General features: G+C 44.3%; 1 protein-coding gene across 1 annotated transcript in view; it reads left to right on the top strand.

Annotated features, from left to right (window-relative positions):
• SHROOM4 (shroom family member 4) overlaps window positions 1-14,873 on the top strand; it is a 297,429-nt gene that overhangs the window by 204,182 nt on the left and 78,374 nt on the right. Inside the window, exons 2-3 of the mRNA XM_007957721.2 lie at window positions 7,418-7,552; window positions 10,738-13,192. Coding sequence (XP_007955912.2) covers window positions 7,418-7,552; window positions 10,738-13,192 — 2,590 coding nt within the window. The remainder of the gene's footprint in view (window positions 1-7,417; window positions 7,553-10,737; window positions 13,193-14,873) is intronic.

Raw genomic sequence — 14,873 nt, 5'->3', positions numbered from 1 at the left:
CCAGTTCTTTCATTGCAGCTTTGACTTCTTCCTTCATTACCATTACTTTTTCCCTTAATAGGAGGGTTATCAGGGAAACTTGGTCAGGTTGTCAGAACTCACCTCTGCTAAGTAGGAGAACACTGTTTTTTTGCTCTCGTTCAGTCAGCCTCTTACCAAATCCCAAACTAGCCAAACTGCTCAAATTCCTTGTTTCTTCCTTTGTCCAAAGATTTCTCAAGTATATGTTGTCTGTGCCTACCTGCCTATCACCTCATCTGGCTGGGTTCTCTAGAGAAACAAAACCAATAAAGCTTAGAGAGAGAGAAAAAAAATTTATCTTAGGAAAATGGCTCACATACTTATAGAAGCTGGCAAGTCCCAAGATCTTGGATCAGACATCAAGCTGGAGGATTTTCCCAACTCACCCAGCTGCAGGGGCTGATGAGCTCAAGATTGGCAGACAGTATACCAGCTGTTGACGCTGATGAATGATGAATCCAATATCACCAGGCCGAATGGTGGATTGTTCGCTCATGGACAATTGTAGGCAATGCAACAGGATCCTGATCCACAAAAGATTGTCTCATTTTTCCCAGGATGTCCATAAATATATTGGAGGGAGGCCACACCCCTAGGGAAACTCCATTTCAACGTATTGGCTGCTCAAAACAAACATCTGATCTCATCATGGGAATAACCCACATCACAACTGTTTAAACCACTTAGAATTGTAGTCCAGCCAAGTTGACACACAACTCCAGCTATCACAGTCCACCCCTTGTCAACTTGGCAGTTGTATATCTCCTTAACCATATATAATCTCTAAATAAGGACAATTATAAAGTAGCATTTGTGCCTAACATGACACACTAACATGCGTACAACCGAAACACATTAACTCTGTTTACATTTCATAGTTCATAACAGAAAGAAACAAAAATATCTGATGCACATATTCAGTGAAGAAATATAACAGTCATACCACCTCTCACACTGCCATCCTGCCTCCCTTCTCCAGCTAGCTCTATAGACTTGCTTGCACCTCTAGTCATATTTCCGTAAATGTCCAGACTTCTACCAAACTACTTGCCTTTTATTTTGTTAGGAAGTGAGGATTGGCAAGCCTCATCAGGCCAGCACTCTTATGGGCAGGAATACTGAGTGAAAGGAGTAAGGCAACTGACAGACCAGATTAGAGCAAGCTGGGTACCCTAGCCTCAGTAATGACATGAGAAGAGGTTGTTTTTCCTGATGCTTTTTCAGAACAGAAACCAAAAGGGGTTACTCCCTAGTTTATTGATATTCAAAGTTTGGTTATCATACCAGCAGCATCAGCATCACTCTGGAGCTTGTAGAAGCTCAGAATCTGGGCTTTACCTCAGACATACTGAATCTGAGTCTGCATTTTAACAAGATCTCCAGGGGATTAATATACCCACTAAAGTTCTCTAGAGTACTAGATCTGACTTTTGAGTCTTCTTTTAACTGAAACTTTCTCTTCTATCTTCATTCAGGTTGAGGAAATCATAGTTCTTGCTACTAACGATAGCCTTGCCCATTATTATTTTTGGTTGTTGTTGTTGTTATGTGCCATCAAGTCAGCCCTGACTCATAGTGACCCCTCCTTGGGTTTCTGAGGCAGTATCACTACAGAAGTAGGATTGCCCAACCTTACTTCCGAGGAGTGGCTGGTGGGTTTGAACCACCAGCCTTCTGGTTAGCAGTCGAGTGCCTTAGGCCCTATGCTACCAGAGCTCCTGTTATTTTTGGTAGAGAATAATATTAATAACATGCCACTTACTGAGTAAATTTTACAGATGAGGAAATTGAGACTCTGTGATTTGTCCAAGGCCAAACAACTAGTGAATAGTAGAGCTGAGATTCAAAGCCAGATCTCTATGTCCCCTGAAACTCCCAAACTCCCACATACAGTACTTTGAATTACAAAAGGAGGACCCATGGGCCATTTGGATAGCATCTGCCTTTTATGGAATAAACAAAAGTTGACCAGACTTCCCTATGAGGTACAGAGGGATGAGAGAAGAAGGGCTAGCATACTTCTTGTGTAAGGCACCCCACTCTAGGGGCCAGAAATTGCTGGAACTGGGGCCAGAGACCAAGGGAAAGTGAAGTAAGTTTCAGTAATATTATGAATAGGGAAAGCCCTAACTCTAAATCCCTAAGAGAAATTAAAATCTGATGTCTGGGCCTGAACTCAGAGGTACAGCACACTCATAAGGGGTTGGATATTACACAGGTCAGTAAGGACATCTTTTGGAGCTCCAGGCTGGGACCTAGAACTGTATATTACATCATGCACTGCTACAGCTATAATGGTCATTTGGGATGACTGAGTCTAATGTTTTATTTTACAGAGGAGGAAACAAGGCTAGAGTGAGGGAGTGAGTTGCCAAAAGTCAGAATGAATTCACATCAGAGCCGTGGATCCTTACTCCAAGCACTATTATTCCAGCATTGCTAAAGGCCAGATTTTCTGGAGTTAGCGTCTGTAGTGTGAAACAGTTTTCTTTGGATTTGCTCAGGTGGCCATAAAAAATGCAGACCCTATAAAAATGGCCAAGAATATTTTGTGAGCCTTTGCACCTCAATGAGACCTATACTTTGAAAACTCTCTAGGTTACTTGCCCCCAGTAAAATCAGTGTAGTGCTGCTTCCCTGAACCTGGAAGCTGCTGGGCCTGGCTGATCTGGGCTTTCCTTTTCTGGGGCCCAGAAGACCTAAGGAGATGGCTGGGTGGGGTCAGCTCAGTCCAGGAAGCACAGGAATTCTTTTAAGTGTATGTATCTGAGGTATTTTTCTCTCTCACATATGTGTATTTTTAAAAATTCTTTTTAGACACCCGCTTTATCTTTCCCAAACATCATTTCCTTGCTCCTTTCCTGAATTCTAGCAGTGGCCTGGGGCCCAGCCTCCTTATTGGCCATGAAGCAGTGGAAGGGGGTGGGCCAGGGCTCAGAGGAGGTTGGAGCAAGGGACAGGGGGCCTGTTTATGCTGGTGGAACTGCCTTTCATCCTTCCCTTTGCCACCAGGGTGCTGGTTGGTTCCTGGGGCAGCATCTGTGCTCCTATCCAGCTATTGTTACTGTCTTTAATTGCCCAAGACTGTGGCGCATCTAGGCCCAACCATGATGATGGTCACAACTTGCTTCCAATGCTACTTCTCTCTGTTCTTGAAACCGGGACCTGAATGTCCCTGAATATCTTGGGTCACAACTCAGGATCTTGGGCTGCTGACCCCTCGCCTCAGGAGGTCTTAACTGGAAGCCAGATGGGCCCCAACTAAGGCAGGACCAAACCTGCAAAAGGAAGCCCTAGGGGCTGGCTGGAGGGGTTGTTGAAAGAGAGTCTGAGCTGGCTGGACACCCAGCTCTCTCCTAAGCCATCTCTCCACCCTGGGTAACTTCATGGTAGGTACAATCAGTAGCCATGACTGCCATGGTTGCTGCCTCTCCGCCCTTCCTGCTTTCTTTCTCCAAGTTCCCTTTCTTTTTGCTTCTTAACGATGCATTTTGGGGCAATGGATGATGGGGGTGTGTTCAATAATAGTACCCAAGCCAATCTTAGGAGAATGGGCAGGCACCAGCTTCGTTGCTTTCATAGCTAGACCTTGAGATGCATGGTTTGGCGCCTGGCATTTTCTTAACTCTCTGCTTTTTTCTCCCCATATCCTTTACTCACTCCCTAATGAAGAGATGGTTTAAACTCTAGAACTACTGAGACCTTAATTTTCTAACTGCTTCTTGAGGAAATAACTATGAAACGCTTCACATATGCAAGCTATTTGAGACAAACCCCTCTCTGGGGAAGTAGGGCTGTGTGATGTTCTACAAAGGGCTGGAAGATCTGGGTCTGGATCTCAATTCTGCTGGCTACCATCTGTGCTCTTGGAAAATCACTTATGCTTTCTGTGCCTGTATTCCTCATCTGTAAAGTTCGGCTAGTAATCAATCTTACCACATAGGGTTGGAGTGAGGATTAAACCAGCTAGTGCATAAAAAGTGCTTAGTTGCTAAGCCTAAAAAATATAAATAAGTAAATAAATATCCTGAAGTTAGGAAAAAGAGCTTAGTGCCTGGTGCTTGTTAAGTGTTCAATAAATGGTCCCTGTTAGTATTTTTAAAGGTTTATAAAGGCTTATATGTCAGGTATTATGCTGAGTGATTTCACACATGGGGACTGCATTTAATCCAGACCATAGCTTGTGATAAAGGGATGGTCATCCTCCCCATTTTACAGAGAAACTGCAACTAAGAGAAGGGAACTGACTTGCCCAATGTCACATCACTAGGATTAGAATGTAAGTGTGTACTAACTCCAAGTCTAGGGCTCTTCAGGAATAGTATTAGACCAAATATTAGACATATTGTCAGTTTTCTTTCCTTTCCCAAAGAAGGGCTAGAAGCTCCAGTTCTGGCCCCAGTTCCTTCAGTTTGGATTTTCCTTTGATTTTCTTCCAATTCCCAGAGCCCCCACTACCCTTGCTTGTATCTTCTTTGGGACTGTTTACTGCTCCTGGAAAAGTCCTAAAGAGAGTAGGAGGCTTTGTAGTCTACCTTTCAAAGTGAGCCAAGGGAGTGGTGTGACAGATTCTTAACAGTGGGTGAACAGATCTGGGTATTCATGGTGGGGAAACACTTGAGCTATCAATAAGAACAAGTCTGAAATAATAATCATTACTGTTGTTGTTGTTGTTGTTGTTATGTGCCATCGAGTCGGCCCCAACTCATAGCGACCCCTCCTTGGGTTTCCGAGGCAGTATCACTACGGAAGTAGGTTTGCCCAACCTTCCTTCCGAGGAGTGGCTGGTGGGTTTGAACCACCAGCCTAATCATTACTGTAGTACCTACTATTTATTGATGACCCGTACTGGATGCTTTAAGAATATTATCTCTAATCCCCACAATAACCTAACCAGTTAAGGATTATTATTTCCTTTTTCAGATAAGAATACCAAAGCTCGGCTGGGTTACAAAACTTTCATAGAATCACATATCTGAAGTTGTAGAGCTAGGATATAAGCCTAGATCTGTTTCTCTCCTTTTTGTCTCATTGCCTACTGGCTTGGCATAGTTGGTGGGACAAAACTAACATACACACATTTCATAACATGAAATTATGGTGACCAAAATAAAATATCATATTATTATAGGGTAAATTGTGAGGACTGGATTACTCAGGACAAGCTCCCTAGAGAAGAAAGTACTTGAGTAATACCTTGAAGAACAAGTAGGATTTAGATTAACAAAACAAGAGGGGGCATTCCACAGAGGTAAAAATAATAGTATTAGCTAAAATAGTTTGAGGACTTGCCAGATACTATTCTGAGGTGAATCCAGAGAGACAACATAAAAAGGACTCAGTAGAAATCAGTAAGGGATTGGACAGTTGAGGAGAAGGTAGTGTCAAGGCTGAGTACCCAGGCTTTACACCCTAGATTCAGGAGAATTTCAGGAATCTTGGATGTGGAAGAAGCAGCCAAAATAGGAGAGATGTCCTGTCATCCACTGTATCCTCGGGGCCTAGAAATATGACTGGTGCATAGTAGATGCTCTATGAATAGTTGTTGATGGAATAACTTCTGGATAACAGCAGCTGGAGAGATTTCCCAGCATCAGGTTGTTTTGTGTGAGACTCTGGAGCAGGTACCGCCCCCTGACTAGGCTTTCTTGCATCTTTAGTCTTCCCTCTGGGTACTCTGAGATCCATATTAGAATAATTTGATTACCTAAGTCGGAGCTTCACCTGACTTCCGCCTCCCATAAATCTTAGGTACTGCTGCTGACCTGTGGCTCTGGTTCCTGACCTTTGGCAAGCAGCTTCCCTTGCCTTTCCTCTTGTACCTGTTTGGGTCTAGCCTGTAACAATTCAATCCATGTTTTCCTAAGTCCACTTCTCCTCAGGACTCACATTTCAGCCTTGGACAGCCTTGTGCGGCTTGGATCTTCTGTGTTTCTGCCAGGGTAGGAAGGCATTTCTGGCTACAACTGAACCCTTCAGCTTGATTTTGTCCACTACTGCTAAGAGTTAAAGAGTTGATTTATCCCATTATATAGAAAACTTATTGAAAATAGAGGACTTATCTTAACCAACTCTGCCCTCAGTGCTTAGTATGGAGCCTGGCACAGTAAATGAGTGAATAAATTCACAAATAACCCATCATCTATTTATCTCTCTGTCATCTAGTTATTTATCATCTATTTCTCTTACTGTCTCACTCATCTCTCTGTCATCTATTTCTCTCTACCATGAATTTCTCTATAATCTTTGTCTGAGTTTTCTCCCTTTCTGTCATTTGTTTTTACCTCTCTCATCTCTCATTCTTATCTCTATCATATTCTGGCCCTCTCTACCCTCTTTCCCATCTCACCCCCTAACCCTCCCCCACTCCCTCATTCTGTCTTTCATCAGTCTACACTTTCATCAGTCTGCACTTCCCATGCCCCATGTGTGCTTTTCCCCATACCATTTTTCCCCACTTGCAAAGGTGGTATCTGTTCATGTGAAGTACATTCACACGGGGGGTTGGGGGGGGGGCAGAGGTGGATCCTATCTAAAACTCTCAATACAAGAGTTGTGGTTTCAGCCTCCAGCATCAAACAGACCCTGTGGCTTCCTTCAGGTCCTTAGCCTCAAACCTGTTTTCCCTTTCTTCACACCTCACCTGCTGAGCAGCCAGTCCCCTCTCTTAGCCTAATACTGTGTCCTTTGCCACTATTTTCCTTCACAGAGTTTGGGGCCACCTGATACCATTTTGCCTACAGACTCAAGTGTCTCACCTGAGTTCCCACCCTACCCTTCACTCTCTCAATGTCTTTACCACACTACATTTAAATTAGCTCTGTCTCCCTCACCAAGCTCTAAGCTTTCAAGGGCAAGGACTGTGTTTGATTCGCCTCTGTGGTCTCAGAGCTACACATAGATGGCACACAGCAAGCATACTTATGCTTACTGAATGAATGAGTGAAAACTGGAAAATTCCCAACCCAGTACTGACTTGCTTGAACTTATTAATCACTTGCCTAGTCCTTTCTCAGAGAAAAATGGGAAGATTGTACATATTGAATATTTTTTCCTTACAGCAGAAATGAAGGTAGTCTCACTGTTCATTGGCCAGCAGTACTCATTTATTCTACAAATATTTATTAAATATCTACTATGTGTCTGGCACTATTGTATGTGCTTGAACAAAAGAGCCCCATGAAGCTGACATTCTGTATCTCTAGAGATCACCCTCAGGATGAAGGAGACTTGCGTACTGGGAGCTGAGGAGGGCCACTAAGATTCCCACACCCACCAACTCCTTACAAGATATTCTACTTCATTTGAGGGAAAGAAGGGGTGGGGCGGAAGCTGCTTGGGAAGTGATTTCAACTCTGGTTCCCCAAGCTAATTTCCTGTCCCTTTCCTGCTGTAGGAGAAACACCCCTGTCAGTAGGCCACACTCATGGCACCTGGCCAAGCTGCTGGAAGGATGCCCTGAAGCAGCCACCACCATGCATTTCCCTTCTGAAGCCTTCAGCTTGTCCTGGCATTCAGGGTGCAACACAAGGTGAGTCTAGAGCCCTCCTCTCAAGATGAGCTAGAGGGTAGACAACCAGGGGACTGACTGCTCCTCCTCTACTCTAGTCTTTGTTGGATGTTATTTTGCCAAGAGTGATATAATGGAACACTCTAGACTGGGTGTCTGGAGAACCTGGTTTCTAGTCCTAGTCTACTGCTACCTCTCTGTGTGACTTTGGGCCAGTCCCTTTCCTTCTGGAATATATTCCTTGGAATACTTATTCACTTGGTTTGTAAGACACCACACTCTCCTGTTTTTCATCCTATCTCACTTGTTGCTTCTTTTCAGTCTCTTTCTGTTTCCTCTCTGACTTCTTAATGCAGGAGGGCCCCAGTGCTCAGTTCCAGTCCTTGTCTTTAACTGCAGTGACTCATTGGTGATCTCATCCAGTGTTTATCAGCTCTGCCACAAAGACTTCAAAATGAAAACTTCTTTAAATAACAGGGTTTCCCTGTGATGAGCATCACTCTGTTCAGGGTCTGTGGTGGGGGGCTGTGCTATCTGTTGTTGTTGAAAGATTTTCCCAGAAGAGGCACACAAGTTTTTCAGCTAGCTCAGAGCCACCAAAGCTGCTAGTTTAAGCTGGCTTTTCCCTTCTACAACAAGGTCTTCCCTCTAAGAAAGGATTTATGATGAGGAGGCCCTGAAGCTAAGAGTTGAGTTTTCCCTGGCTTGATGACTTTGACATTGTAAGCCAGAGCCTCAGAGCAGAGGCTGTTTTGATCTGGAAAAATGCACAAAACCATATTCTGAGCTTGGCTTCTGTTTGAGTGGGGAGGTGTGTTTTGTTTTGTTTTGTATTTTTCAGCAGGAAGGGTGGTGGAGTGAATAGCGGGTTCCCTTGCCAATAAGGAATTGATGAATTCCTAGCCCAGAGGCCAAATGAGCAGAGTGGCTAAAGGGCAAGTCGGGGAACAAGAATTAGGGGAGGCTGACCCAAGGGCCTCATGGGCTCCTGCCACTGCTCAACTCTGGCATTCTGGACTATGGCCTTTTTGAGGGCAGCCTGCAGCCTGTGGAAATTTAGCCATAGTGAGTTACTGGCACAACTTGGCTCAATTTACTTTTGTGTGTGGGAAATGGTGCTTAAATTTCAAGATAACATCTAATCCTAACTCCTTCCTTTATCTCCCCAGTTTGGCTTTGGTGTAGGGGATGAGAGAGGCATTAGCAGGCAGGGGCTATATAATATAAAAAATCGCAGTAGAGATTATGCTGATAACAATAATAACAACAACCATGATAGCAGCAGCTGCCATGTATTGGACCCTTGCTAGGTGTCTGCAAAAGGGACAGGGAGGCGGCATCTTCTGACATCCTCTAACTACACAAGAGGAGGACAGAATCACCACTGGCAGCCTGATGCCTGCTCCTATGAGGCCAGACATGCCACCACCCTCCAGCACTCTTACTAACCTTGACACCAACTGTTCCTCCTGCAGCATCCACCACCTCTCTCTTGGGTTTGGTAATTCACTACAGTGGCCACACAGAACTCACAGATTATGGGGTTTATTAGGGAAGAAACAGGCTACAATTCAAGTTCAGGAACATGTTCAGTCTCTCTCAGCTGGCTGTTTCTCAGCTGACAGTCTCTCTCAGTAGCACATCTCTTTCTCAGCAGTGTGTGTCTCTCACGTCTCTCTCTCAGCAGCGTGTTTCTCTCAGCAGCATGTCTTTCTTAGCCGGCAGTCAGAGAAACTCTCTCCTCCTGCCTCTAGGAGGGCTCCTTTTTGAGCCTGGCAGAGTGGCCAAAACCAACCAATCGCAACATCAGAATTTTACACACCTGAGAGAGCGTGAACTTTCCAGAAGATTGCTTCCTGCTGCTCAGACAGAAATACACCAGGTGGATAACTTTAACAATAAGCTACTCAAGGCAAAGGGGGAGTTACAAAGACTATGGCTAGAAAAGCCATGCCATGTAATTTACTACACCACAGTGTCCGAGTTGTGTAGCAATCCTGTGATATAGATATTATTATTATCCCCCTTTAAAAGGTGGTATGGCTGATGAGCTAAGACATTGAAGTCACAGATGTTTGGATTCAAATCCAAGCTCTGCTGCTTTAACAGCTTTGCAAACTTGTTGGTTTATTTTATATTAGAAAAGCCTCCATTTTCTCACTTGTAAACAAGAGAGAATAATCTTTCCCCTTCTGCTTGAAATAAGACATTGTAAAATTCCTGGCACATTCTAAGTCTTCAATAAATGGTCAGGATGACTCTTATCAAGAAAACAAGAAGAGAGAACACCTAAATTCTGGTCCCCTCTGTGCCACTAGCTAGCAGGATAATCTTGAGAAAATAACTTATCCCAAATCATTTCCCTGTCCTGTGCTTTAGGAGCTCTGGTGGTGTAGTGCCTAAGGCATTTGACTGCTAACCAGAAGGCTGGTGGTTCAAACCCACCAGCTGCTCCTCGGAAGGAAGGTTGGGCAATCTACTTCCGTAGTGATACTGCCTTGGAAACCCAAGGAGGGGTCGCTATCAGTTGGATCCAACTTGATGGCAGTGTGTTTGGTTTTTGTTTTGTTTTGTGCTTTCTTTACACCAGTGATTCTCGAAAGCCTGGTCCTGGGACCAGCAGCCCCAACATCTCCTGGGAGCTTGTTAGGAGTGCAACTTTTCAGACTGATACAGACAAAACTCTAGGGGTGAGGCCCAGTAGCCTCTGCTTTAACAAGCCCTCCACATGATTCTGATATGCATTAAAGTTTGAGAACCACCATTTTACAAAATGGTCTGGCTGAGATTGAATCAATCCTTGAAGGCCCCTCTCTTCTCTAATACTGATACTCTCTGATTGCCTCTCCTAGAAGAGAGCTGCATGTTGACTCCCTAGGAACAGGAACAGCCCAGAAGCAATTCCAGACTGGCTAATGACAGGGAAACAGAACACAACCCCCATGGAGTTCTTACACTTAGTTTTTGGGATGTTTTCCCATCCTTCTTCCATATGCCATCTTGTCCCCATCCCTTTACCACATCCCTGTGCTGCCCCAGTGTCCATCTCATTCCTTATTTTCATTTCTTCTTTTTTGCCTTACCTCCTTCTCATTTGTGGCATGAGTTCTCTGGGTTGTCCTACCTTCTCCCATGGCAGGGATGGCCAAGGTGGGAAAGAGATCTGGTGATTTGGCTAACTAACCACTGTGCCCTGTGTCTTACAGTGACGTGTGTGTGGAGTGGTGTCCACTCTCCCGACACTGCAGCACAGAGAAAAGCAGCTCCATTGGTAGCATGGAGAGCCTGGAGCAAACAGGCCAAGCCACCTATGAGGGCCACCTCTTGCCCATTGACCAGAACATGTACCCCAACCAGCGTGACTCAGCCTACAGCTCCTTCTCAGCCAGCTCAAATGCCTCTGATTGTGCCCTTTCCCTCAGGACAGAAGAGCCAGCCTCTGCAGATTGCATCATGCAAGGCCCAGGGCCAATTAAGGCCCCTAGTGGCCGGCCTAATGTGGCTGAGACCTCAGGAGGTGGCCGACGCACTAATGGGGTCTACCTGACAGCCAGCCCCCAGGTGTTATCCTCCCCACAGGAGGGCTATTACTCAAGGCCTGCCAAAGAGCCAAGAGGCCCACCACAACCTCCAGTGAGGCGAGACAGCCTTCAAGCCTCCAGAGCTCAAGTCTTTAATGGAGAACAGTGCAGGGCTTCTGAACCTGTGGACTCCTTGCAGGAGAAGGAGAAAATGAGCTCAGAGATTGTGCTGTCCCCAAAGAACCCTAACAGGTTCTGCTGTCTGAGTGGACAAGACCAAGTGACTAATGAGGGCCTTCAGAACTGTGAGCTCAGCCAGCCTCCTGATTCTAGCCAGCAGGGCTCTGAACATCTACTGATAGAGGGATCAGCCAAAGCCACTGGTTACTCAAAATCTTGTGACAAGTCTTCCAGCATAAATGCCAGCCCACTCAACAAAACTTCAGCAGAACAAGCTAAGATATCTTTTATAGGCAACCCTCCACACCTCACAGGGCCCACAGGGCATCGTCATAGTGCCCCTGAACAGCTTCTGGCATCTCATCTGCAGCAGGTGCACCTTGATATTAGGGGCAGCAAGGGAATGGAGCTCCCATCTGGGCAGGATGGACACCAGTGGACTCTGTCCCCTTTGCATAGCAGCCACACAGGGAAGAAAAGTCTATCTCCCCCTGTAGGAGGAGCCCAGGACCAGAACAGCAAAGAGAAAAACAACAGGCCAATGGATAATAGGCCTTTGAATTCAGGACACCAAACCCCAAGCAGTTCCTCACATGAAGATGCTGATGGACAACCTCCAGAAAGAGGTTTCCTGGACCCAAACAGAGAAGACAGTGAATTGGCAAGCCAGAAGCCACCTGACTCTGCCCTCCCTGTTAAACAAACCAGGGACTGTTCTTCAACCCCAGTGGCCAGTGGCACAGAGGTAATTGAAGAAGTGGACAATGAGCCCAAGGAGTGTGGCCGAATGGGTAGTAGGCGAAGTGGAGGGACCCGGGGCCGCTCCATCCAAAACCGGCGAAAGAGTGAGCGTTTTGCTACCAATCTACGTAATGAAATTCAGAGGAGGAAGGCCCAGCTCCAGAAAAGTAAAGGTCTCTTGTCACAGCTGTGTGATACTAAGGATCCAGTGGAAGAGACTGGAGAGATCTCAGCAAGTCCTCCACTTCCTGACTCTAACTCATCTCTTCTATCTTCATATAAAAAACCACATAGCCCCAGAGACAAGCTCCTCAACAAGAGCATGATACTCAGGGCTAGGTCTTCAGAGTGCCTTAGTCAAGCCCCTGAGAGCCATGAATCTAGAGGGTTGGAGGGACAAATAAGCCCTGACCAGACGTCTGGTCAGTCCTCTTTGGGCTTGAACACCTGGTGGAAAGTTGATTCATCCTCCTCAGACTCTGAGAAAACAAACGCTCACCATGGAATCCATGTAGGCCATTGGCGATGGTCTCCAGAGCATAGTCTGCAGCCATATGTGGCACTAGCCATGGATGGACCTTCCAACACAGGTGACAATAAGGAATTGAAGACTTCTACTGTCCAAGCTGAGGAGGAAGCCATCCTCTTGCCATTTGCAGACAGAAGAAAGTTCTTTGAAGAGAGTAGCAAATCTTTATCTATGTCTCATTTGCCAGGTTTAACCACTCATAGCAACAAGACTTTTATTCAGAGACCAAAGCCTATAGACCAAAACTTCCAACCAATGAGCTCCAGCTATAGAGACTTGAGACACCATCCCGTGGAACAATCATATCATTCCACAGACCAATCATACCATTCCATGTCACCTCTTCAGTTAGAAACTCCCACTTACCCTAGATGCTTTGTAAGCAAAGGCCTAGAACAATCCATGTGTCATAAGCCACTACACTGTGGTGATTTTGATTATCACAGTACCTGCTCTTACTCCTGCAATGTTCAGGGAGCTGTAGTCCATGATCCTTGCATTTATTGTTCTGGGGAAATCTGTCCTGCATTGCTAAAGAGAAATATGATGCCAAACTGCTACAACTGCCTATGCCACCACCACCAGTGCATCCGGTGTTCACCTTGCTATCATAATCCTCAGCATAGTACCCTCGAGGACAGCAGCTTGGCACCTGGCAACACTTGGAAACCCAGAAAGCCGGAAGTGCAGGTAAGGACTTTGTTTTTGGATGGGTGAGCTTTATTATTCTCTTTGTGTGGAGAAAACTAGGTAAATCATTTGAAAATATAACAATTATTATTCCTTAGAGCTGTATAGCCCTGGCTTCAACAGATAGTAGCTTAGTAACCTTTAGCAAGTCACTCAACCACCAAAATTGCAGTTACCTCCTCTTTAGAGTTAGATAAAAATAACTTTTGCCTCATAAAATGGGTAGAACTGGGATTTATTTCCTGATTGTATAATTAGTATTTGAGTGACATTAAGCAAGTCATTCAATCACCAAAAATTGCAGTTATGTGATCTCTAAAGTGAAAAAAATTACCTCATAAAATGATCAGAACTGTGAAAAGTCTTATTACTGCATCTCTGAAATAGGGGAAGAAAATGGCAACCTCATGGATCAATTGTGAGGATCAAATAAGATTGTGTATATAAACTGTCAGGCACAGTGTCTGATACAAAATAGTGTTTATTCCCTTCCATTTCCTCTTCAGGAAACTATTTGGAGCTACAAAATTTGCAGTTGCTCCTCAACTGTTATTTTCAGAGATACAACTTGTCTGGTTTCCTAAAAGTCAAATCCTTTGCCCCACTTCTCCAGCCAATCTTCGTTAGACACTTGGGTCTATAGTGGCGGCTGCTGCCACCATCCCTCTGGGTACTTCTGGGAGGAAGTACCCCATGTGTCCCTGCCAGCTTCTGCCAGATCCCTTCCCTTTGGCTTTCCTAGTGCCACCTTTTGGTTGGTGCACTCAAGCCAGAGGTTAATTCCTTGTGAACTGTTGTATGCAGGTAGACACTTCTGAAGTGCTCAATATATATTATTTTTTAAATAAAAAAAGAGCTTTGAGAGTGAAAGAAACCTACAGAAAAGAATACATGCTGTCTTATTTCTTTCATATGAAATTCCAAAGCAATAATTTCAAAAGTAAAAAATCAGAGCAGTGGTTATCCATGGGAGGTGCCATGGGGATTGGATTGACTGGGAAAGGGCAGGAAGGAACTTGATGGGTGATGATAATGTTCTATACCTTGATAAAGGTTTGGGTTATACAGTTGTCAAAAGTCAACATATGTACACTTAATATTTATGTGTTTCACTGAAGGTAAATTTTACCTAAAAAAATCATAAATATTGAACTTTCTTTAATGATATGCATGCCATCAGATACTATATACTAATGCGTGCAACTTATTTTGATGTTTTCAGCATACAAATCTTGTACATTCTTTTAATATTTATCCCTAAGATTCCATGTTTTTTGATGGTACTGAAAATGGCATTGTTTTCTTAGTGTCAAGGTAAAATTCTTTGTTACTATTATATGGAAATAAAATTGATTTTTGTATATTGACCTTGTGTACTGTGACCTTGCCAAAAACACTTATTAGTTCTACCAGCGTTTTGGTAGATTTTAAAATTTTTTCTAGACAATCTTGTCATCTACAAATAGAAGGAATTTTATCTCTTCCTTTCCATTATGCGTGCATTTTTTGGGGTGGAGGGAGCTTTGGGTGCTGTCTAGGAACTCCAATACAATGTTGAATAGAAGTGATGGGAGTGGATATTATTGCCTTGTACTCAGTCTTTCATTATATGTATGATGTCAGTTGTAGGTTTTTTAATAGATGTCTTTTATCAGGTTGAAGAAGTTCCCCTTTATTCCTA

The sequence above is a fragment of the Orycteropus afer genome, unplaced genomic scaffold, assembly GCF_000298275.1.
Source record: "Orycteropus afer afer isolate SDZICR_OR568_19922 unplaced genomic scaffold, OryAfe1.0 scaffold00785, whole genome shotgun sequence".
Classification (NCBI taxonomy): Eukaryota; Metazoa; Chordata; class Mammalia; order Tubulidentata; family Orycteropodidae; genus Orycteropus; species Orycteropus afer.
Note: the sequence above shows the minus strand (reverse complement) of the source record. Positions and strands in the feature narration are given on the sequence as shown.